Raw genomic sequence first — 25716 nt, 5'->3', positions numbered from 1 at the left:
CGAATGAGATTTCCTCACCCAATGACAGCCAGAGCTTCACTATAGCCAGAGCAGGCAGCCTGACGAAAAAGAAAGGGGAAGCTTGTGATAAACGCAACTGCAGAGAGATATTCGTGCACTCACAGGGAAAAAAAAAGAAAAAGAAAAGAGGGGCTGTATCGCATAACGCGGAAGTAATGAAACCTGCCGTCGAGTCCGTTTATCGGGCCACCGTCGACGTCACTCGGGAGAGGCACCTGCAGTGCGCCCCCCGACGTGCCATGCGCGGCCGTCGGGGGCGCCTGCGTAGTATCGACCGCGCGCAGCTGTTCGCCGGGCGCCGCTTCCGTGGCGTGCGCTCCCCGGAACGATCGCGAAAGCGAACGACCTTGCGACCGCCGCCGCCTCCTCAATGGGCCGGCTGGGGGGACGCCCCTGACTAGCAACCGCCAAACGACGCTGATTCGCGCACCCGGTAACAACGCGGCGGCGGCCCCGGGGCTGCTGCCCGCACAAGGTCACCAGCCTTTCCCCCTCTTCACCCCCTATGGGAGGGGGTTCGGTGTCAGAACACATCCAAAATTTATGCACACAGAAGAATATGACATTTATTGTCCGTGTGTCCAGCGCAGTCTCTCTCTCTCTCTCTCTCTTTCTTTAAATTATAAAGATATTTTCGATGGCCTATAACACCCCCGAAATATATTTCTTGCTACGCCACTTTACTGATGTGCGCAAATCTTGAGGATTACTTCATCGATATGGGGCTTTAACCATGGCTGTTTGTTGAAAAAAGCATTTGCTAACTTCACGCAGTCATTCACAGGAATCTCGCGGTTCCCTGCACCGTTGAAAAAAGAGCATAAAATGGCGGTGTATATACGTTACCATCGTCGCACAGCTTCAACCTGTATGCACCGCAGTGGTGCGGTGTCTAAGGCACTGTGCTGCTGTGCCCGAGGACGTGGGTTCGATCCTGGCCGCATTGACTGCTTTTTCAGATGGAGGCAAAAAGCAAAAATGCCCGTGTCGAGATTTTGGCGTTCATTAAAGATCCCCACGTGTTCAAAATTAATCCATAGCACTCCAATACAGTGTGCCTCACAGCCCACGTGTAGCTTTAATGCAATCGTAGGTCGAACAGAGGAACAGAAAGTGACGTATTTCCTCGCTTATGCTGTGCAGGCACCCCCTCATGGACGAGCTCGAGTTCCGGTGCCTCGAGTTGGGACAGTGGTCGGTCACCCCCACGGACAGGCACCCCCTCGCCCCCGGGGGGACTGGCGGCAGCGGACGCACGCACCTTTTGGCGCATGTCCCCCACCCAGGACGAAGGCGTCGACTTTGCCGAGAACCTCAGCTACTCGGGCGAGTCCGGATGCCTCAAGAGAAAGGTGCGCGCTCTCCTCTGGAAACCTCTCTCACTGTGCTGCAAGGAACGGTAGTGCAAGACGCAAGCGTGTACCCCTGGTCACGACATTATTGCAAAAGCTGACATCAAGGCAGAGCTCGAAAGCATGAATTTGATGCTTTCTAGACGTGTTTGTTCATATAGTGCGGAGTGTACAATGATAGATGAATGAAATGTTAACACGAAAATGTGAACCAGAACACGCATAATTGAAAAATGCTGTTCGTTAGGGTCCAATAGTGGTGCACTGTTGGTATATTTGAAAAGCCAACTTTGTTACAAGCCAAACGTCAGTTTGAGTTGCATAGAAAGGAATCGCGCTATTTGTGTGTTTTGGTTCATACTTTTGTGATCACGTTTCACTTGTTTATGACTGTACATGTGCTACTAGCTTGCGTCCTTTCACGATGTTTAGAGACAACGTACCTTTGTTGGTTGGCAAAATGTTTCCCTGGGAACATACAATGGTAAGCATTAGAGCCTTGCTCGTACAATGCTATAGGATTAAAAGAATTCGGTTTTGGTGCAAAACTGACCGTCTCAGTCATGCAGTGGCGCCGCAAAATACCAAAACTAGGCATCATTGTGAAAAGTAACGTATGCTACAGCCTAGAGCTATGTCACCAATGTGAGACAGTAGTGTGGTGTATATGGAGGTAGCTTCAGCTGAAGTGCAATTATGAAGGATACATTGAGGAAGTGTCAAACATGCATGGTCCCTCAAATGCAGTAAGTAAATTTAATGTAACGCCATGCTCTTTGCTGAAGCTGCACCCACGGTTCCTCTTTGCAGAGGGTGCTCTACAAGTGCACGTGGAAGGAGTGCGGTGAGCGGTTCTCCACCTGCAAGGATGTCGAGAGGCACGTCCGTGTCAAGCACCTCGGGTAAGCCTTTTCTCCTGATTTCCTTTTTTAATTAAGTCCTGGTAAGTGTACCCTCAAAATGCTGGCCCAAATGAAGGTGCTCATACAGAAAGAGTTCAATTTGCAAGGATTTTGTCCAAGCACGAAGAGAGCATAGAGTTAGGATTCCCGTACCCTAAATGGTAACGTCATTAAGTGGTACTCTTGACTGGTGAAACAGCCTTCGCTGGCCACTTCCTGTTTATATTTGGGACAAATATGCTAACTTGTATGTTCCCCTCTCGTATGAATGTTTGAGCTGGTACCATCTCATTAAGCAGCTGCACGCAATATGCGTGGGAGTGTGCTTGACGGAGGGCCTCTTCCCTTGCCCAGGCGGGGTGACGAGAGCGAGGAGTCTGCGTCGAGCGACCATGAGGGCGAGGAGGAGTTCTACTACACGGAGAGTGAGGAGGAGGACGAGGGGGACTTGGAGAGCGACTCGGGCAGCAGCACCCTGCTCGGGGAGCACCACGGCGAGTGCGCCGCCGCGCACAGCATCTACACCTCGTCTGCGCCCACCCTCAGCCACCTGGACATGGCGCGGCCCCCGCACGAGGACCCCCAGTACCACCAGATGCTCGCTAGGGTACGACCACCACCGCCGCTTAATTAAGGATGTGGGGTTTAACGCGACAAAGCTACACTCGGTCTATGAGGCACGTCATAGTGGAGGGCTCCGGATTAATTTCGACCACCTGAGGATCTTTAACGTGTGCCAGAATCTTGACACATGGGCGTCCTTGCTTTTCGCCTCCATTGGAAAAGAATTGAGCGAAGCTGAACCTGCATCTTTGGGCTCAGCAGCACAACGCCTTAGGCACTGAGCCACCCTGGCCGGTGGGAATCCACTACATCTGATAAAAACAACAGCACATTCAATGAAAAATACAGTACGACTGTAGCCATCAATTTTTATAATGTGTTAAAAAGAACACTCGGTGAACTTTTTTTCATGCGCTGCTGTCGTTTATGATAACTGGATCCCACAATTGTACGAGCAAATTTGACTGTGGGGGAAAATAGAAATGCAAGAAAGCGACGTTCTTAGACTACTACTCAGACTACTAGACTAACAGTAGTGCTCCATTTGCTTTTAAAGCAGTGGCTGTGGTGTAAAAGCAGTTCATTCCAGTGCTTTACTTGTTAAAAAGAAAAAAGCTAGGTAGCTCTTTCATCAAGTACTACACAGGCTGCCATGGTATGTGCAAATTGGTCATGTTATTCTCCCTTTCGTTTTTCCTGCCCTGTTCAGTGTGCTGCCCCAGCATCGCCGCCCGCCCTGACGTCAGCGTCGCCAATCAACATTCCCACAGTGCAGCGGTCCTTCTCGTGGCAGCCGCACGCAAGCGCACCAACAACCATGGTGCGTGTCTGACCTCCCGAGTCTTGCACTCCCTGCTGCTTGGGGAACTGTGGCACTTGTGCTTTCATACGTCTAGTCTAACCTATCACTTTTTTGTCATTCCCTTGTCGATTTGTTATGGCACAACATTTATAAAAGTGCTATAATTTTCCTTTTTTGCTAAAGTAACAGCGTACAGAACTCTAAGGAAAAGAGCGTGCACATAGAACGTCAAGAACTTTGTGTTCATGTCTGTGGAGTTTTTTTAGTTTTCTTTTCCCATGAATTTGCACCCGTAGCTGCAGGATTCCACAATATGGCTCGTACAACCATTGTGGCAACAGAGTCGCCCATTCTGAGACTCCCTTTCAAAAAATAATAAAACGACTTGTCTCGTCTGCCCTTGCAGGTGTCACCGCAGAAGTTCATGCGCCTGAGCCCCAAGACCCTGTCCGCCTCGCCAAAAAGCTCGCCGCTGCACCGCCGGGTGCGCTCCGAGAGCCGCAAGTGTCGCAAGATCCACGGCATGGAGAACAAGGACATGTGGTGTACGCAGTGCAAGTGGAAAAAGGCCTGCAGCCGCTACACCGACTGAACCACCGTGCCACCCCGCCTTCATTTCTCCCTCCCCCTCCCACCACTACTCAGACGAGTTATATTACGCATAACCGCTGTCCTCATAATCGTGGCTTGCTCCCTCTTTTACTCGGTTCATTTCCAACATGATTTTACGTGTTACACTGCGTTTTGTGCTTGCACTGCAGGCTGCTCTCTTGCAAGCTTGGCGCTGGAAGGGGCGTGGAAAGGTGAAAGATTGCAGAAGATTGCCGGTGAAGTTTTCGAAAAGTTGTTTACCAAAAAGAAAGTTTTAGCTCGGTATCATGTCGGTGGCATTTGCGTTGTGTATGTTGCTATGCCCTTCCAAATTGCTTTCAAACGCGTTGAGACTGCAATAGTTTTTAATGACTTTTGAGTCCTTCTAAATCAAGAAGCAATGAACTCAAAAATTAATTCAAGCACGAGTTGTTTTGCGATTACGTCTAAATGAGCATGCAAGGAAGCTGGTAATGCACCTTTGAAGAGGATCTAGCAATTTGACGCTATCACATGAGGTGAAAGTGTGAGGCCAAAGTGCGCAGTGAATGCTTCGGTCAGCCAAACGGTAACTTTAACTGTGCAAAAAAAAGAAAAAAGAAAGTTTGCAAGGAGAGCACTAAGACAACAGAATGCTGCCTCATGCTGACAACAAAAGACGTGTTAAAAAAAAAGGGAGCAGTCTGCAGTGCTGTAAATATTGTTGTACGGCGCATTATCTATGCCATCATTGTCGCCCACCCACATCCCGGTTCGTAGTTATTTCCCCAGTGACCACTTTTTCATCTTGAGAAAAGACCACGCAATGCTGCTCGGTGAGCAAGCTGCCCAGCAAACACCCGGTTTGGAGAGTGTGCGCCGCATTGGTGTCGGTGTTGAGTGCTCGTCGGTTGCACCATTCGCATTTCTTGTGTTGCCGACACGTGCAGTAGCAAATATGGGGCAACGAGAACATAAACAACAGCTGTTCTGTTTTTGTTTTTTCAAATGCGGCGATGTGGTAGGCACACACACACACGACCGCTTACGTGCGCCGAACCGACTTGCATTTGTGCGGGCACGCTCCGTTTCCAATGGGCGGCGTGGGAGAGTGGACGGCTGTTGAGACCTGTTGTATTTGATGCTGTTTGTTGGGACGAGGAAACGCACAAGCACTTTTACGTGTTGGCATGGAGGAAGCTCAACGCTCACTTTTCTTTTTTCTTTGCTTGCAATTTGTCTCACTTGTGCCTTGCATTACGAACGTCGAGGAGGAGGAGGCGACTTACACGAGGCTTATGCAAAGCACGGGCACTTGTGAAGCAAAGTGGAAACAAAAAGGCTGGATCACCGCGGGTCATCTGTGAACTATGCTTGTGGCAAGTGCTTTGTTTATAAGTTATTGGAAGCTTTATTCTGCGAGCGTTCTTTCGATTGTACTACTAATGCTGTAGCAGATTTACGTTGGCACACTTTGTTGAGACGATTTGAAAACCAAATCATCGTTCAAACTTCCTGCGACTCGAGTCAGCTTCAGCTGTCCGCGAGAACGGAGTCCAGGATTTTTCTTTTCTTTGCTGGCCGATACAGCTCACGCTAGAGACAGCTGGGTGTGCCACTCAAAGCTAGCAGAGAAGCTGCTCACGCATCCCACAATGATCAACCAACGTCATCTTGTTGTGCCACAAGGAAACTTCTTGGCTGTCTGTTCCTCATCGTTCACACCACCACTCAGAATTCTCATTGTACAGAGAGAGGGCCAGCGGGCCAGCTCCCTCAAGAGGCAAATCAAAACCTAGGTGGAATGCAGTTGGCTCAAGCAGCGGGCAGAGACGAGAGCAAGAGAAAGAGCGTCTGATCGGATCTACTGCAAAAGCCTTAAGCCGATTTGCCGTCCTCGGGAGCTGGCCTCGCTGTGGGGAAAGGCTTGGGCAGGGCTGACGTGGACATCACACGAGGCGAGGCAACCGAATCGACTTGACGTGCACAACTGCACAGAACTGCAGACTTTACGAGCATTGTCAGCCACTCTTGGAACCATGACATCAGGAACGAACGGTGGCCAAGCAATCACGGCAGCCACGTTAAGAGATTTAGATAAGAGCCAGGAAAGAGGAGTCCTCCCTTGTTCCTCCGTACTGCTTGAATGTTGTCGTACAGAGGGTATTTCAGCTCTCTTTTCGTTGCCTCCATGCCAGATGTGTCTGCAGTCAGCCGTGCCCAGGCCAGCCCCGAACGGCTGCGTTGCCATGTGTGTGGCGGGGGCTGTAGCAACTTGGCAGGGTCACTGGCAAAGAGGTGTGCCTTGCTGGAAAGCCAAACAGCCGACAGCAACTGTAAGCCCAGACGAGAGAGCTGCGGGCTGACAAAAGGAACCTGGAATCTCGGGGCTGTGAGCGCCACCCTACTCACAGGGGCAGGAGCGCATGGCGCCCCGCTAAACTGTGCACCGGAGTGCCGCCTGCCATGTCAGTTGGCAAGTGTAGGACGTACTGCTGTACCACGTCTTCGTTACCTTCTTACCTCGAAAGCATCCCTGCATGCCACGATAGACGCAGTTGCAGACGACTTGGCAGCGATTGCATGTGCTGGATGATCTCTCAGCCTGCAAATGCCATCACTTAAACTGGAATCAAAGCGATGAGAGTACTGATTGCTTATCCAATTTACAAAGTCCTTCTCATGACTTGCAGCTTGTTGACAGTTTTACCCTGATATATGCGGAAAATCTGGTGCTGATGTCCAGGCGAACTGCACTTTGATGAGCAAACAATTTCACAATTTGTCTGTAACTGCAAAAACCATATAGCTCATAAAAGAGTTCTTCAGAAATTCGTTTTAAAAGCTTTATGCAACGTGAACAAGGAGAAAAAAAAAATGTGTAGCGTTCTGTTGCTGAAATGAATTTCTCCAAACTTGCGAAGTCCTGCATGAGGGAGTGGAAAGAGCTGCTACAGTAAAACCTTGGCAATTCAGAACCGGTTGATTTGCGGTCCAAGATAAAAATAGTATCATTTTTGTGTTGCCACAACTAAAAATTACCTATTATGCTTGCCGAATTGCACTAAAAATGAAGTTGCAATTCAGATTGTTTGTTTTGGTGTGAGAGAAACTATCGGGAAAGATGTCAGCGGTCTTCTACTGGTTTACGGTAGTTGTTCTGGTGTGGTCATAGAGCAGTGCAACAACAGTCAGGGTCGTGTTAATGACCTGGCAGGCGTCATTCTGGTGCACAGTGGCTTTGTGCCGAACAGTCTCACAAAACGGTGTGCGTGTGTGTGTGTGGGTGTGTGTGAGAGCACACGTATATGTCTGTCCCCGTGCCTACGTGTGTGTGTACATACTGTGAAAAGAGCACAGGTCTTGAAACGGATGAAACTAACCGGTGCCAGATTTGTCAGGTCGGTCCCTTTAGCGATAGATGGGCAGCGGTGTGGAGTCCAATCAGTCATTTGGCTGTTCTGATCGGAGGACATGCAGTGGGGAGTCTGATGTATGCAGCGAGACCAGAAGAATGTTAACGCAGAATGTGCCTGGGACAAGTTTTTGGTGCGTAGTGGGTGCAGTTATGCTGGTTGACTGATTTAAGCCTTGTAGCACTCTGTCACTGCTGACGCCAATAGGCCTTAGCAGAAGAATGGATGCCTCTAAATATGTCGACGAACACTTTTTGGGGCAATCTCCATGAAAGCAAAAAATAAGTTTGTATTTGACTGATGTTGCTTTCCGCTTGATCAAAGAAGAGAGCTATAAAAGAACAGCATTTGCTCTTTGGTGTCTGTGAGAGCAAATTTGGGGCCCTCTTTGAAAGTTGTTTCTACAGGGCAACGTAACATTTGTCGAAAATGATTTAACAGTAGATGCTCTGGTTCTGCAGTCGGCAGTTGTCAAGACACATTCGAGAGTAGCCGCCAAACCACGGCTGTTATAAGGATGCAATACTCTGTCCTTGCAATATCTCGCGGCCTCTCTCGTGAAAGTTGTTTGCAGCTTGTTGTTTGAGGTCGTTTTTTTTTTCCCGTGAGAAGCGGCAAATCTGTTCTTGTTGGTAGCGCAAATAACTGTTAGAGAGTATGCCAGCAACTGCACCAAAACTGCTGCTGCCTGTCCAGGCACCGCAGCCAGTGCGCACGTCACATACAGGTTGCATGACGACGGATGCTGGGAAAGAAATGTGTGCTGGTTGCCATGATTGCGAGGGCAAAGTGAGTCAAAAGTGGCTTTCCAGGAGCAAAAGACATGGTGCCTTGAAAAGGTTACAGAGGAAAAGCAGATTTGTTGAGGAAATGGCACTATGCTAAACTTGTGTACATAGCCGCAATATTTGATGTTGTTGAAGCGCATATTTTATGACGACGTGTACACATGAATGTTTTGTCATGACAGCAGGCAGTCAGAGATTTCTTTCTTTTATATACATATATGTTTTGCTGGTTGTCTCTGGAAGGGAGGCAAAAGAGATGTGTTTTTTGTATATCTGCGTAAGATATGTCTACATACAAACGACTGTTCATAATGTACATACAGCTGTTCTGTGTAACGTCCACGAGGTTACGAAAAAAAAAAAAGGGGGAAGGTCGCCTGTACATTGTGTAAAAAGGATCGAGGATAAATTATTGCCGGAAAGAAACCCCTACCAAAAGTACAGGAAAAGTTCAGAGGTACTTTGAGTAAAATCCAGTCAAAGAATTATGTACTTAGAAAACTGTACATATTGCGTGCACTCGAGCCAATGTCCTGCCTTGTACATATACTTCCAGAAGATATATACTATATCCTTATACATATATGCAGCCACACTAAAAGGAACACATGGTTGGCACAGCAATTCAGATCTCCCAAAGTCAGGTCTGCTAATAAGGTGAAGCAAAGGCTACACGTGCATCTCACATATGCAATTTTTTCACACTTTTGAGTGCTCAAGGAGGTGAATATATGCTTTCTGACTGGCAAATCTTGCAGTGATTCCATTGGTCTAATCAAAGATCTGACGGAATTCAGCGTAGGGTGAGCAGGTCTTAATCAGACCAATCGCGAAATCACTTTCAGCTGAATCTGAGCTTTCTCGATTAGAGTAAGTTAATTGAAATGACGGCCTGTGAAACATCCTGGCCTGGAGTGAAAACCGCTTACTCAAAATTGACCAGTGGAATTTATTCGTCAGTTCTTCTCCAACTTCTCCGACAGCTTTTTTTCATACTCTGCACTTGCATTTCTTCTTATGAGGCAACTACAAAATGCACGACAAGGGCTCAGAATAAAATAAATAGTGGTCACAGTTTCCAGTTCATTCAGCAATCAAACCTATGAAGCTTTTGTTTCCTCAGGTCTAACACAATCCCTGATAGAAAGAAAAAACGATGCAAATTCCTGCTGCACATGTATGTGCCGGTATTAGTCCTTGTTCAGTTTATTCATTGTTTGGGCTGATGGGGAAGCTAAAATTTTACTGAATTAAGCATAAACTTTAATTAACGGAGGCCAAAATCGAATTAATCAATACATAACTTTGCATCATGACCGTGCCACTTAATTTGGTCAAATTCAGCAATAACAATTCGATCAAATCAGGGAGAGTTGCTCTCAGCAACCAGTTTTTCAGCCAGCTTCAACTGCACGCCTGACAACGGTGGGTTGACCAAATACTAACGAATAACTGCAGTCCACGTGCATTCAACGACATCTAAACTTTGTAGCGTGGCTTCTAGACTCGTGATCTCACCAGATTTGACACCCGACAGCGTCTGTGCCAACCCTAGATCGTGGATAGTGCCTACAAAACAGGCGAAGGCATCACAGGACTGAGCAGCAAGAAAATAATTTGGCAAACACATACGCAACTTCCCAGTGTCATAAAGTTGGAATTCACTAGATGCATTGATGTAAGGATTTTAGGCTGCTTTCGGACTGATCTATTTGCAAGATTGTTCGATGAGGATTGTGAAGGGTCCGTTTTGCCTGTACTGTTTGCAGACTTATTTCGTGTGCAGCAAATTACAACAAATGATGCATTCAGAGTTGTGGGTAAACATATAGGTATGTCTGGTGCAGTGTTAGTGCATCTCCGATGCCGAATTGGGCAGGAATAACAGTACGAGAGTACAGGACAGAACCAATGTAATTTGAAGTTTGTGAAGCCGGGATAACAGACAGTTTGCCAAATACAAAAGAAAGATTATAATTTTCTTAATAGGAAAACCCACTTCAATTTTAAACTGAATTTTTGGGCTGCCAGTAGCAATTTGGTCCCTAAAGATTCGCCTTGGTTGTACGTTGCTGCAAACACATTGCGCATACTGTTGCGTAGAATACAGAGCCAGAGCTCAAGATGATGATGATGATGAGGGGGTCCCCGATGCAACGTTTCAGTGTTCCTCTGGTGTGCCTCCCTTGCAGCCACCAGCAGCTGTGTTTGTGTGCGTTCAGTTTTGCAAACGTGTGCTAGTAGTGTCACTCGGTGTGTTGTCAGTCTGCCTGCCGACGATGACTGCTCCACTTTTGAGACAGCAGCAGCGCTTGATTCGTAGCCGCAATACCCGGTGTCCCGTTGCCGACACTGTCCCCCCACTCCCCCCTCTCCAGCTATTGCCATGTGCACTTGCGTGTCATACTGTTTGCATGCCATCGAAAAAAACCATGCCGTGTGTGTGCGCGAGACAAGACTGTACATATGACAAAACATTATCACTTCGTTTCTCGCCCTCATTTGACCGCCTCTCGGCACACGAGAGATGCGTTTCTTCAGGCTAAGTTTTTTTCGCTCTCAAAGTTTAAATAAATGTCTTCTTAAATATACTGACACAGGTGTGTTGGCTCCTTCATTCTGGTTAGAGTTTGCTCTTTCTATGCATTCTCATACAAGAGAGTGGCGAGGGTTCAGGGATTTTTTTTTTCTTGTTGGCTCACAATTTAGCATCAATACAAGACATGCAACAAGCATATCAGGTCAGATGAAGCCCGTACTCTCGTGGCTAATTGGCTTAACGTTTCAGTGACGCCAATCGCAGCTCAAATGAACATCACTTTACAGGTCTGTCACTCAGCTGTCTCTGAAATAGTAGAGGCGTGTGGATCAAATCAAATATTTCCAAATACAAATACAGTAAAAGCTGGTTAATATGAACTGAAAGGGGACACCATCTCAGTTCGAACAGTTTGAACTAATGAAAGTGAACAGTAAAAATAGTACATTACTATTGGGAAGCAGCAGGGCTTGCCAACACTTTGAAGCTCGAAAAAGCGTGTGAATGCAGCCTGCCTTTTGTCCCTAAAGGCGAGAGTCGGCACATTTTTCTCCAACAAACGAATGTCGCACAAAAATCCTCTCCTTCGCGCCTTCTTCAAAACTGAAGAGACTGGCTGCATTCCATCCAGCCACAACTCTCCAAGCAGGAGAATCACTATGCTTTGTCCTCATGGACAGGTTCTGCCCTTCTGACCCAAGATATAATGTCCTCATCTGTGAATGCACTACAACACACTATTGTACTCTCTTTCTCATTGACGTAGTTCGCAAAGAATGCCTCTTCCGAAACGTCAGTCATATCATATTTAGATTGATTTGACCTTATTTTGCCTTCTCCTTTCTACGCAGCCTCGTGGGTAGGCAGCAGGTGCATTTCGCGCTAACCGCATGTCAGGCACGCGGTTAGCGAAATGCGAACTACACAGTAGCGCGTAGTTCGAATTATTGCGGCTAAAACCTACTGTGGTTTGAATTAACGGGCTTCTTTATACATCGACTTCTATGCAGACTTGGCCGGACCAAACCGTACAGTTCGAACTATCCCTAAATTCAAATTACTGAAGTTCAAATTACCGAGCTTTCATTCACTGTAGTAAAAAGTGACTGCAAATTCAATCGAATATTACAGTAAAGCTTTCTACCTCTACCAGCCAACGGTTTTGTCGTGGTGTGCACCACAAGAAACTCCCAACCAGGCTAAATAAAACTACTGGCACCGCCAGGGATCGAACCTGGACCCGCATAGAGGAACGGAGCGACAGCCCGTCGTCTTAGCGACTCAGCTACGCCCACATGTGGAGACGGGAGACAGACAGTGGTTTTGATGCAGTGGCTGGGTAGAGGGAGGGCTCTAAGAGGCGACACATGAAACAAGAGTGAGGGGAGACAGCGAGAGATATGATGCGGTAGCCGTGCGTGCCGCCCTCCTCCTGACTCTTTGAAAGACGCCTCCTCATCCCTCTTATATCGAGGAATATGCATCCCGAATACAACAAAGAAAGAAGACGCGAAAGAGCGAAAGCCTTTCAAAAGAGATTAAAAAACTCCGAGAACGTGGTCTAGGTGGACGCCGCGGAATACACAGCCTGCGATGCCATGACCATGGTAGCTATCAATTGAAACGGCAATCCCGTAGTAGTGGCACGATACTGACGTTGTCGCTGGATGTGGCAGAAGAGGCGGCCATTGCGATGGTGGCCTCCACGAAAGCTAAATTTATTGTCAGCGACTCTAAAACTGCAATTCGGAATTTCGCAAAGGGACGGATCTCGTCCGAGGCACTGAGAATTCTGGTCGGCTTCAAAGACCGGAGAAAGGTCCAAATTGTGTGGACGCCGGCACTCTTCTCTTCCTGGTAACGAGAACGCTCACGACGCGGCTCGAGGTTTGGCTAACTGAGCCGATCACGTCGAGGAAACATCTCAGCACTTCTCGAGCGCTGGGATGGGGAGGGACGGCATGGTCTCGTACAGACATAATTAATCCTTACAGATTGGAACAGGTTAAGTATCCTCCCCCTCACTGTACTCTCAACAAATGGCAGTCTGTAGCACGGCGCCTCTAACAGACAAATACATTCCCCAATCCGGTCATGTACAGCCATTGTTAACTGAGGCTCTACATGAGCGAATGTAAGCTATGCACGGGCAGGGCAGACCGGTGGCATATTATTTGGGAATGTCCCCAGAAGAAGAATTCATTAGGTGCTTTGCTATTAATTAAGACCGAGGAGCAGTGAGAGACCGTTCTGCGCAGCTCCAATCCGGACGTACAGATCCGGGTTGTCCAAATGGCCGAAGATGGGTCAGAGCCCAAGGACTCCTGGCCGCCGTCTGAGGAAGGTGAAGAGGCTCGGCCTCCTTTGCTTCAAAACCATGTTGGACAAATAAATGTTGCTTCTCTCTCCGTTTTCTTTCAACCGACATATGGCACTGTGGCCGGTGCTGCTGCGTTCGGGACGTTGCCTCCGCGAATCCCAGGTAACGGCTGGCAGAATCTTTGGTTTCGCTTTGTAGAGCCACGTGTGAATTTCAAGTGACGTCGCATGGACAATTGTTGTGGGAGCCGTTTACAGCTTTGCCTTTCAACCATGGTTTGGAGCCATTTTTTTTTTTAAATACCTTTGCTTTAGTGCAAAAAGGGCTCCTAAAACGCAGCAATAAGAAGATTATGCAGCCAGAGCTCAATACCTCTTTGTGCTCAGAAAAAGGAGTGGAAAGGAACTGGTACAAAGCAAAAATTAAAAAAAATGACAATGGCAAAGCAGTTTAACAAAAATGTTGCACGCTACTGGCTGCTATTATGCAAACGCAAGCAATCGGGCAATAACTTTTAAATCCTCACTCATGCCACTGTAAAGACATGCAACTTCTTTGTGGCTCTCTTATTTTACACAAGTAGCATTCTGCTTCTGCAAACATACACGGAAGTTGCATACAAGGGGGCTTGCATGTGTTAAGCCTTTAATGCACAGCTTTCATGTCATGCAGAAAAGCCAACCAAAAGGAGGCATGCAGTGCAGTGAAGCTTCAAAGTTGGCATGTCGCGCAGCAGAGCCACCTTTGATTGCTCTATCATTACCAAATTCCAAATATTCGAAAACTTCCAACAGTAAAATTGGGGTGTGAATCAAATTGAACAACAAAAACTTTCTGCAAAGTATTCAACATTTCAAATATTCGCATGCATTTGTGAAGTATGGTTTTTTGAAGCAGTGAAATTTCGTATGTTGCTGGTTTATGCAGAGAGACTTCATTTTCTAAATAAAAGGGCGACAAAACTCGCTAACAGAATTTTCTAGCAAAAGAGCTGCTATGGGGCACTTCTGTGTGTACAACAAATACAGTGCGTCTTGAAAGACGATGGGGCACAGAATTGACTTCTCGTGGTATTACTGTGCGGAATTTCTGCAATAGGCCTAGCATGGCATATTAACTTGCCGACTTACCAAGCCATTAACATCCATGCTACACAAGCAGTTCTAATGGTAATGAACTAGCGATCACTGTACCTCTGAAGGCCCGCATTCAGTACAGTTGTGCCAATGCTGACACGGCCGAACTTCTTTGCCGACTGAACCAACCTGTCACTATTGTGCAGTGTGCTAGTTCACCAGGCATCAATGGACAGACAGTACCTGAGGAAGCGTTTACATGCAGCAGCCAATGTATTTGATTTCCTTTCTTTTTTTCAAAAGCCTTACCTTTGATTCTATGAAGGTACAGCCCTTCGATAGTTCGTCTACTTTCTACCTCAAGGGAGACGCAGGCAAGGAAGAGAGACAGGCACGGAGGCTCTTTTGTACAATGCCTTTAATAAAACTGGTATCATACATATACAGCTACCTCTTTATCTCTATACCCTCTTGTATGTACAGAGAATACAAAACAGAAAAGCACAGACGATACATGTGTTAGACACGGGCCGAAGCATGAAATCCACTTGGCTGAATACAAAGGGTGCCCCGCTCCCAACGCACCATTACCGCAAGATTTTTTTTTCTCTCTTTTTTTCAATGAGCCGTTCGCACTTGGAGCGCAGATACTTCAAATCCCACCACCACATCGAACCCCTTACCGGCCACAGCAGCACTGGTGGTACCACAGGCCACCACGCCTTCCATATTGCAATGCCACAACGTTGGCGGTTAGCCTTGGCACATAAGGATGGGTTCGTGTACGGAAATGACTACAGTGCAATCGCTCAAGCTCACAAACACTGGCCTGAAACCCCGTTTGCAAGTGATGAACAAGGTAACGACAAAGATGTAGTCTACAACAAGCACCGAAGACTGAGTGGCAGTTGGCAAGTATGACAGGCTGACCAATACTTGGCGAGGTGAAGGGAGGGTGGGGGGGAAGGGCAGACCACAAATCATCAGCACTCCACGAGCACAAACGTGCGAAGCGATAAATTCAAGCTGCACTGACATAACGGTGCCACAAAGTCAACTGCGGTGTACAAGCATTCTTTCCCTCCCTCTATTCACATTATTAAGAAGCCTACATAAATAATGCTCAAGACCAAGAGGTGCTGAAAGTTGTTCTGACACATGCAAGAATAAGTAAAACGCAGACATCAATTCTAGAGCGCGCTTAAACATCTCCATCGATGCAAATTTAATTCAAGTCAATAACATCGCGCGTGCAGGAAAGAGAGTAAGGAACGAAAAAGGTGCCCGCAGCTCAGACTGCCACCAGTTATGCAGGTTGTTAGCAAATCGCGTGCGAGTAGCAAAGGTATTCCACGTGACAAAGATGACCCCTTTCACTGCCTGCAGTGTGGTGTAAGCTCACGTGGCATCCCCTTACATGCAACTGTAAGACAGGAAACGTAAAGTTCACATAGTGTAACATTTCTTCCCGTTTAGCTCTCAATTCAAGAGCTTTGAACAGTTTCTCATCATTCGCAAGCACGTGTTCAGTTTCTTTCCTCATGGGAGGGAAAAAAAATATTTGTCAATCAGCACATGTTCAAAAGGTGGCATGATGCACTCCAGGATAAAACATGCGGGTGATGAGAGCTTAAAAGATGGGTCACAACGTTGAAATAGGAAAAGCACACTCGGCGGATGCCTCGTCTTTTCCCCCAAAACTTTTTGCGGTCTGCTGCCCACACAATGATATGCCACGGCTTATCAGATAAGTTATAGTTAAAGAAAATAAAACGGAGAAAAAAAAAAGAGAGAAAAGTCGCGACCGCAGAAGAGGCAATGGTGAATAAATAGTCACATGGTGAAGAATAAAAACTAATACAGCTTACGTCTAACACATGTGCTCTTGGCCTGGTAGCAGAGAAGAGGTTCAACAGCATGACATTCTAAAAATACAAGCAAGGAGTCCTGTGCAGAGTGATATGGATGGATGGACAGGACAGGAGCTAATCTGGAGCAGTACAGGTGAGCTGCAAAAACAGTGCAGGATTAAATTTGTCGTGTAAATAAAATTTATCTAAAGTTATTTAGTGCCGATCTTGCATGAAATTTTGCAATCGATGGCAACGGCAGGTTCAAACATTTACCCTCCCTCTTTTTGTGTCTGGCATTGGGCTCTTGTACCTAGCCCAACTTCCCAGCGCCGCACATTCCTAACGCATTTCCTTTCAATAGGGCGAGGCAGAGGGAATCATGCAATCAATGTAAAAGAAAAAGTGCCTGTGCCAATGATGAAGGCTGAATGCATCTGTAAAAAGAAGAATGAACGTTTCGTCTTTTTCAGGAAGGATGTTTCCGGACCCGCAAGTTTGCAGCGAAGCTGAATGAAGGCAAACCTCCTCACACGTCTCCCTCCTTCAAGTTTTCGCGAACCACAAAAAGCATTTTCCATGCCTTCCAACAACATGAAGCCGCGACCCTGTGCCAAACCTTCTCACCCCTCTGGCCCGTCTGCCAACAGCACTTTGCTACAAACACCCGCAAAGTGGAGGCAGGACGGGCACGCACAATACAGAACATCCCGTCGGCAACGCCAAGGTTGCGATGAGAGCGACAGTCGACCAGCAGCAGCAACAATACAAAGTGCAAGAAAAAAAAAAAAGTGCGCAAAGAGCATGTCAAAAACAGTGTCAACAAATTCGTCGTTGCCCAAGTTCACCAAATGTTCCATAAATCATCTAGACAAAAATTTTAAACAGCAGCTTTGTAAATAAAGGCGAGAAGGTGGAACGTTTCAAGATGGCAGACGCCGTCATTTGGCTGTGCACTGCAGTCAGCAAGCCAGCTAAGAACGAGGATAATAAATAGGTGAACGTTGTGTACATTCACAGCAAGGAAAGCCAGTCTCCTGCTAACAGTTGTATGCGGCTGAAAAAAGTGGCCTGTCGAGCATTCCTTTCCGCGATTGAAAGCAGAATCAGCACAAGTGGAGTTCAATGAAAGTTACTGAGCAACGGACCACGGTACTCCAAACAGGCTTCTCTAGTCCTTTTTTAGCTTACCTCACCCACTGCTGTGCCTCAAAACTTGCTCGACCTTTCCCCAGACGTAGCAGTTGCCACTGGCCTGAGTACAACAAACCTTTCTCGAGGAATCTGCAAGCGCTGACTTTAAATAAAAACATGACCCAAAGGGAATAACCAACAGCCTTCATCGATGGGAACACTTTAAAACATTTCAGAAAGGCACTGTGAGTAACAAACAAAGAAACCGCAGAGTTTTTAACGAGCACTGGCACGATACGAGAGAACAGCTCGATGGAAAAAGGTTATTCCCCGCAACAAGGCATAGCCCATGGCTAGCACAACGGCCGTATTGGGTGTCTACAGGCAGAGCTTGCAAAGTTTTATCACCAACAACATTTGCACAATAACAAAGATGCCTACAGGGAGAGAGAACCAACACAGGTGCAAAAAAAAAAACACTCAAAGTGCAGCGGGTGAACGGAAACGTACAAGGACGGAACTAATGGTGCTCATTAATTAAGTTGCCCATGGCGCACAAAAGTATGTACTACGGGAGGGCACGCCTGCTAGAGGGGGTAAACAAGACACAGACAGACATGATACAACTGGACGTTTTCCCCTCCCCCTCCCCCTGGAAGAGACTGGAAGAGCAGCAGGGTGGCTGGATGGGTGCACTGGATGGCGGCCGCTGCCTCATCTGCGCTTGGAGCGCCTCCGCTTCTTCTTCTTGGCTAGTGCTGGGCCCGTCCCGTGGTCCGACGTGGGCGAGGGGAGCTCCCCTTCCTCACCGCAGGCCTCGTTCTCACGGTTCCCTGCGGGCAGAGGCGTAGGGCACCGCATTCCATTCCAGGTTAGACTTGGAGAAGAGTTTATGGACCAGGCTTCTGCATGCATCTTGACAGCACAGCAAGTTGCAGTCTATGTGTAGTACAGTGCCAATGTGCGAGGAGGTCTGGCTGGCAAGATTAAACTTACCCTGCCAATAAAGGGTGCACAGTTTCTTTAATTCAGCTGAGAGGGGGAGGCTTAACACTTTCGTTACCGCGGGAAATTGACAGAGTTTTAGGGGTCTAAGAAAACATTTTTATTTTTTTGTCCTAAACCCATGGGTTTGGCACAAGTTGCAGCAACATAATATGCAGATGATTTAGCGCCCTTTCCCACAACACCAATATTTAAAATGTTTTCATACATAACAGTTGCGAAAAAATTATCAAAATCAGAGTTTTTGTCCAGTTGTCATAGAAAATGATAAAAGAAAGTTGGGTATGACGAACCACCCATAGTAGGAAAAATTTTGAATATAAATTTTGTAGGGAAACACTTAAAAAATACATCCTAGAAAACATGCCGACTTGCACGGAACAATTTGTAAGATTAAAAAAAAAAAAAAATGTTAGCACGTCTGCTGCCTGCGCCATGCAGTGAAGCTCAACCTCCATTTCAAAATGTGCAATTCTGCGTGGTTCCCTGGAAGGAATTTCCAGTTTGACATTGTCAGAGGCACCATGTTTTGTCCCCAAGTGACGTAAAAACATTTTGTTAATGACTGACTTGGCATTCGTGGCAAGCACAATGTTCAGGACAAGCACGCAATGCGGAGAATTCTGCATGGAGCTGAAAACAAAACCCGGTGGTCGATGCCTGTTGAAGTTCGCCGTCAGTTATCTGTGCAGTTTATTATCACCTTCTGACTTGCTGCAGGAATGTGGTTCGACATGCTAGAATCATACCCAGCAAGCTTTCACAAAGCAGCTTCGTGTGACAAAAAGAGTTCGGTCCTTTGAGCCTCTTGCATTGCCGCTCGACACCTAACATTTTCAAAAAGAAACAATACCATGCCTGTTGGAGACTTATCGGAACACTACAACTCCAAAGATAGCCTCATATGGAAACGAAACTGGCCGGCGAACAGCTGGTAGTGTGCAAGGCCAGTTTGAAGCGTTATCCTTGTCTGAACTGATATACGACGATTGGGTGTTATCTTTTGAATTGCATCTGAAAATATTATTGTGAAAATTGGGTCATGGTGGGGTAAAATTACGAGCGGCATGCTTTTTCAGAGGATCAGTAGCATGCGATGAAGGTGCCACGACAAAGAGGCGGGCACTTTTGTCGTGGCACTTTGCCACGACAGTGCCACGACACAGTAGCGCCAAATAAAAATTTCGCGATGCAGAAAAAAAAAATCGAAACTATTGTAAACTGTTTGCAAATGGCACTGTGGTAGGTAGAACTACAGTACAACCTGGAACAACTTGCGCAAAGTCAATAAAACTGCCTCAAATCACAAAATAACTTTGCCAACAGACACTCCTTGATCTTTTCAGCCGATTTCAGTGATTATTATGGTCAGAGTGCAAACCTGACAATTCAGCTTCTCATTCACCACTGGTGCCCCGAAAAAAAAAAAAAAAAAAAAAAAACCGACGCAGAGTAATTATGAGCAGCACGTTTTATCCTTTGGTAGGAGTGGTGCTTGACGATCACGCCCCATTTCCACACTCAGGTGATGCAAATGCGCATCAAAAATCACGTTTTTGTTGCAAAAATTAAAACAAAACTGATTCTGAAAGGGCATTTTCTGAGCTAACCCTAAATAGCATAACTTTTTTTAGAAACGCCTAGAACGCTATGAAAAGGGGCTCCCAACTTGACGTTCCAATGTAACGATTTCGAATAGGCGCAGTAACAAAAAAGTTAATGAGGTCCACAGAGTACAGTATCCACATGAACTAATCAGCACGAATCTTTAGAGATGCTGTTTAGACTAGCGTGGCTACTTTAACAAGATTTCGGAATGCTGAATGATACGAGCTATACTGACTGCATTCTCCCTAACGCGACCAACGGAGAATGCCGGGAAGACACTAAGAGGATAAAAAAAAATGCATAAAAGGATGGTTGTGAAAATTTAAGGGAAAAGAAAGATGAAAAACAAAAAATCAATGAACTAAACGAGAAAAGAGAAGAAAAAAAGATGGCATTAAATGGAGAGGGAGAAAAGTGAGAGAAGAGGGGAGAGCAGAAACCAAAAAAGCAGCTCCCTCACTCCTGAGCACTGAGTTAGCTTTAGCTCGTTTCTCGTTTGTAGGAAGTACCTTTCACACAGCTACCATGGCAAGTCCAGTTGCACGCAGCAAGAGAAAACACAGTGCACTTATTTTCTCATTTAAGCGTAAAGCACAGCACATTTTGGTCCTGAATTTAGGCTTTGGTCATGTACTGAGAATGAGAAAACAACCAGAACTTCCTTGTTTAATTACACGAATTTATTTTTGTTAGTTATTCTATATGACAAAAGTGCAAGGCCTCCTTCTGAAACATCATAACTTTAAGACAAGGTAACAGAGAAACTTGCACCTTGGATATTGGCGGTGAGATCTTTGAGTGGCGCCCCCTGGCTCTGACATTGGCTTAGGGATTCGCACCGCTGTCGTCTGCTACACTCCGCTTGTGAGGGGCAACAGTGCCTGGGCTAGAAATCGCCCGCTTCGTTGCTGTAGTGCGTTAAAAAGCGTATTTCTATCGACTCAGTTATTTTGCCAGCTTCTGACGCATCTGAATAATTTGAAGCTGTATCCCCCACAAGTTTGCAACACACGAAGAGATAGAGAACAAGTTTCTTCAGAGGATCGGTCAGAAGATCGTGTGTAACTCGTCCTTTCTTGCTTATTCGCGAGGATCAGCGATCAGAGCTTCTCGATAAGTATTCAAAATGCGTAGGCTTCCCTGCAGTATTTTTGAGATGCTCCTATGAAGACTCAACAGTCTAATACTACGTACCAAGCCGCGGCCTCTACACGCTCATCGCACAGCAGGAAATAAAGCGGCTTTCTTCTGTTTCTTTCGTTGTTGTCTTGTATCGGATTAATGTTTCTTGCTGTTTTTTCTGCCCAACGCATTAATTTTTCTGCGCCGTCACCAACTTCTTATTAGGAGGTTTCGGGATGTTTGGGAGCCTCACAAAGGTCGTGTGGATATTTCCTTCATTTTGTATGGCATACATTCCCTTCTTCACAAATTGGCTTTCATTGGGGCTGCGTGCAAGAAGGTGCATATCCGCAGCGTGCTTTGCTTATTCACATGCAAATACAATGAGAAAGTTTGTGCTACGCCACCGCGATCGCGCCCTAAACAACGTGGTCCACAGTACTCGAAGGCGGCTTTTGTGCTCCGAATTTCTATCGTAATTATATCGTTATCATAACGAACTGACTCTCAACTCGAACAATGATGACATGATTACGGTGTTGAAGGCATGATGTACTCACTAACTAACGTAATAAATAGTATACCTGCATATATTACAAGACTCGAAACCGAAGAAGAATTCCAAGTAGCTCTTTATTGCTTTTCAACCTTTCCAGGCGCGAAGAACAAATCCTATTCTACTCGGGATGGCGTTCTATGATTTGAAGAAAATTACTTTTACTCTGTTCTCCTGGACTGAGGACCCGGCCCACTAACCAGATCGATTTAATTGTTAAAAAAAGTTTTCCCTCCTCCCATTCCTACTCCTTCTCCTCTTGAGTGCAGTTTTCCTATAACGCATATCCGAATATTGGGAAGATATGGCTGTGCAAAATGTTCCGAAATATCCCTCTAGGTCTTAACAAACATATATGTGTTACTATAAATTTAACGAAGACGTGACTCGCTTTGCTCAATAAACCTCCATACTGGTTAGATGCCTGGTATAGAATTAGCACGCGCGTATATACACACTGGGTTATTTGGAACTCAACCTACAGTTGTTGCAGTCTATAGTGCATGTCGGCAAACTTTCATGCCTTGACAACGTAAAGTGATGTGACAAAACGCTTTCGAGTGTTCGGCAAGGTTGCAAAAACTGTTTTACCTTACATATGATTACCGAGAATCGTGATGCCTTCTGCCAAAGCCGACAGCCCTGAAGGCCTAGAATTTGTTTTGGTCTTCCATTTTCGCTGTTGTCGGTTATTAGCAGCTGACTGTTCCTTTTGTTCGAATGCTTACACGAGAAGCTGACGCCTAGCTCCGACTCTTCGCGCTCCGCACAGGACCGGCTTCGCAAGGAATGGGGTGGCGCCGGCAATGTTTCTCCCGTAGCGGTATCCAAAACTATACTTTAATTGACACCATGAGCTAGTGTATGCGATTTTAAGCCTATTATTACGATAAAAAGTTACCCACACGCCAATTCTGGTGCGGACAAGCATCAGACGTTGACCGAGCGCAAAGAAACAGCAGGGAGAGCGATCCTGAGTGAAGCAGACGACAAATGCGAGAATCCCTAAGCTGACTTCACGGAGGCGCGCTTCACAGCGCCGCCTGTGTTCGCGCTCACCGCCAATTCTCTAGCTAATGTTATGCCGACCGCGTAGATTATGTGATGAAGACATCCTCCTGCTTCCTCTCCCACTTAAGTTTAGAAGGGGGAGAACTTGTTTGGGGAGAGGGGGAAGGGGGGGGGGGGAGCTTGCACCTTACATTTGGTTAGACAAGCTTGAAAGTTAAATGTTTTAACGTGCACAACAGTCAAGTACTATACACTGGGGCACCTCAGCTGATATTTTACGCTCATTTTACGCAAATGCCCATCGCACCCACGCTGCTGTCGGTGTGGAAGTGGGGATAGCTTTCGCGCTTTGTTCTTTTACACGCATAGTGGTCTCCCTTGTACACGCCATAAGGTCTGCAGGTGCCCACTGCAACTGCCCATTACCTAAGGGATGGCGCGAAAAGTGCCGCAAGAAGAACCCCGTGCATGCGTGCACCCTTGGCAGTTACTGAGGTGCTGACTCACCTGTTCCTCAGCAGTAGGAAGGGTGCTGCGTGCTCGAGACGCCCCGGACACCCTGGGTGCTAGTTGGCCACCGTGCTGGGCAGAGTCAAAACCCAACCACCAACAGCGCTCCCAAAAGAAGACCAGTAACAGGCAGTGAGGGAGGCAAGGAAGGGGGGGTGGCATGCAGACAAGGCGGGTTATCGATCAAGCAGGCAGCAGGGCACATGCAAGCCAGTCGACACTTCGAGCAGCAGCTGAATGCTGAGCGTTGAGTCCACCCAAAGTGAGCCCAAATTGTTACAAAAGAAGAACAGCAACGCAGGCAACAACACCACCACCATCATATGCTTCCAGTGTCCTCGAAGTGATGCAACAGCTACATGCATGTTACAATGCTGCTTGGTCGGCCAACAGGGACTCTGCACTCACTACCCAATGCCACCCAAAGCTCACAATGGACTGAGGAAAAGCCACAATGGAGAATCACCTGGTGCTCATTTACTGCAATAAAAAGTGCTAACATCTAGTTCTAAAAGGCTCCAATAAAAAGTGCTAACATATACTCAAAGGCTTCGCCATTGTTCTGCTGTACCCGCATTCTTGAACTTTGTTCATGGCAGCTTCCTTGAGCAGTTGCCACAGTGCATGTGCTCAAGCGATTAGGGCAATGCTACGGCACAGAGCTTGCCAGTGAGGTCTTTTAAAACACAAGTGTCACCATTTTTTGCCACGACCACGTAGTTAGTATCACAAAGGATTTCCTAAAGTATAAATCAGGCAAAATGATGGCACCTGGGGCTTTGCCTTAGTAACTGATGAGAGGGTTGACGATGTGGAGAGTGTACTTCTCGCTGCAAATTCCATGACAAAGTTTATACCCACAAGAGATGCCGAATACTAAAGCTATAATTAGGCTTTTGTATAGCAGAGCTTTCTACAGGTCATGATTAAAAAAAAATTTATGGCAACTGCTGTGTGGGGTGCTGTGTGATTATGAAGACAGTTGCTACAAAGCGTTCCTAAAGCTGTAGTTGACATTTATTGATTGCTTATTAGGACAGCTAGGTGCAAAGCACTGGCAGCAGGTTCATGGTCACAGCGCCTGGCAAGGCCCGTCAGCAAGCCGTCGCACTGTTTTCGAGTAACATTGTGAATTTTGAGCACAACTAAATCTTAAATGGGGTTCTTTTTTTTTTTTTTTAATTCAAGGCGAAATGTCACCACTCAAGCAACCTTCATGTAGTCCCACTTCAGAGCGTTATGCCTTTTTCATATAATATGCTGAAGATACAAAAATTGAAAGCATGAAAGGAACAGACAACTTTTGATGGAAAAAGGAAAAAAAAAAAACCCATAAAAAACAGGTTTTTCTCAATGTCGTGCGAATGATACGCCTGATTTTGCAAGTGTAGCCCCATATATTGACTCAACTGTACATCCCAATTGTCGAGTGTGCTGTGGGAGATTAATACCTCACTGACTTTCAGCTGGCCGCACAAAAAGTCAATCATACCTGTAGATGCTTGATCAGTCACTTGTTCCAATACAAACGAAAACCTCATAGACAGCCCCAATAGCTGATTCAATAATTTTGCACCACGTGGCACAGTCATCAATGCTGCACTTTATCAATGTTTTGGGCAGTTTACTGGCAACCAAAGCCCCAGCACTGTCCACAGTTGCCTGGTCACTCCAGCTCTGAGGCATCAAAACTTAAATTCCAATGCAAAAACGTACAATGCTGGGTAAAGGTGACTACTACAAGTGGACAGGGAGTGGAGCTGTGACCAAAATGCTTCCAGCCACGCCCCATGCTGGTGGTGTCATTAAAACAAGGCATAGAAATGAGCCAAGCAAAGCGGACGGGAAAGAAGAATGGGACTGGCAATTATTACGGTCCCAGCAAACAAAGCGAGCCCTTACCATTGTCGTTGGTGCCGTCGTCGTGCCTCCCATGGAGTTCCAGAGAAAGGATCTTTTCGGTCGTCGTCTCGATCTGGGAAAGCGAATCACGCAATGAGGGAACACGCGCAAAGTGAAGAGGGGTGAGCGATGATGCCATCCAAGTTCCCACATCTTCAAGAGAGGCTGCAGCCTTTGTTGAACAGAGCAAATGTGGTACGAATATAGCAGCCATGTTGGTGTGCTCTTTAGAGGGGTTAGGCAAAAAGAAGCTAGACAGTAACAACCGGGGGCAGGGGTAGTCAACAACACAGGTGAAACAATGGAGAGTTATAGCAGGGCGGAAAACCGGTCCCAGTACAATAACTGGTAGTCGACCGGCAGCACTTCACGTGCGCAGAGGCGGAAAAACTGGTTGTGTGCATGCGCAGGTGTACCGGGTACCGTACCGGGACCGGTTCTCCACTCTGCTATAACCCTCTAGTGATGCATTAAAACGAAGAGAAAGTGTGCGTGTGAGAGACAGAGGGAGAGAAATGCTGCAACGTTTTGACAAGAAGACCGTCAATTTCCTCCACTGTGAGACGAGGTATTGTTACAGTACACACATTTGATGCTTTTGCAGATAGTTCACTGCTGCTCAGAAAAGCCTTTAATGGCAAATTACTTGTCACCAAGCTGCAACTTGT

General features: G+C 46.6%; 2 protein-coding genes across 11 annotated transcripts in view; one reads left to right on the top strand and one right to left on the bottom strand.

The window, feature by feature from the left end:
* Positions 1-11010, top strand: part of LOC144175104 (zinc finger protein 395-like) — a 124861-nt gene extending 113851 nt beyond the window's left edge. The window contains exons 3-7 of the mRNA XM_077704187.1: positions 1165-1373; positions 2184-2275; positions 2630-2882; positions 3549-3659; positions 4048-11010. Coding sequence (XP_077560313.1) covers positions 1165-1373; positions 2184-2275; positions 2630-2882; positions 3549-3659; positions 4048-4233 — 851 coding nt within the window. The 3' untranslated portion in view covers positions 4234-11010. The remainder of the gene's footprint in view (positions 1-1164; positions 1374-2183; positions 2276-2629; positions 2883-3548; positions 3660-4047) is intronic.
* Positions 11011-14751: 3741 nt separating this feature from the next.
* LOC144175102 (protein scribble homolog) overlaps positions 14752-25716 on the bottom strand; it is a 159161-nt gene continuing 148196 nt past the window's right edge. For 8 of the 10 annotated variants that reach the window (XM_077704177.1, XM_077704183.1, XM_077704186.1 and 5 more), the window contains 2 exons: positions 25049-25121; positions 14752-18167 (listed from right to left, as the gene is read on the bottom strand). In XM_077704177.1, coding sequence (XP_077560303.1) covers positions 18049-18167; positions 25049-25121 — 192 coding nt within the window. In that variant the 3' untranslated portion in view covers positions 14752-18048. Of the gene's footprint in view, positions 18168-23143; positions 23219-25048; positions 25122-25716 lie in introns of all 10 variants that reach the window. The other 2 variants (XM_077704178.1, XM_077704185.1) reach the window with 1 other exon arrangement.

The sequence above is a fragment of the Haemaphysalis longicornis genome, unplaced genomic scaffold (genome assembly GCF_048455015.1).
Source record: "Haemaphysalis longicornis isolate Haplotype H1 unplaced genomic scaffold, Haemaphysalis longicornis Haplotype H1 scaffold_3, whole genome shotgun sequence".
NCBI classification, from domain to species: Eukaryota; Metazoa; Arthropoda; class Arachnida; order Ixodida; family Ixodidae; genus Haemaphysalis; species Haemaphysalis longicornis.
Note: the sequence above shows the minus strand (reverse complement) of the source record. Positions and strands in the feature narration are given on the sequence as shown.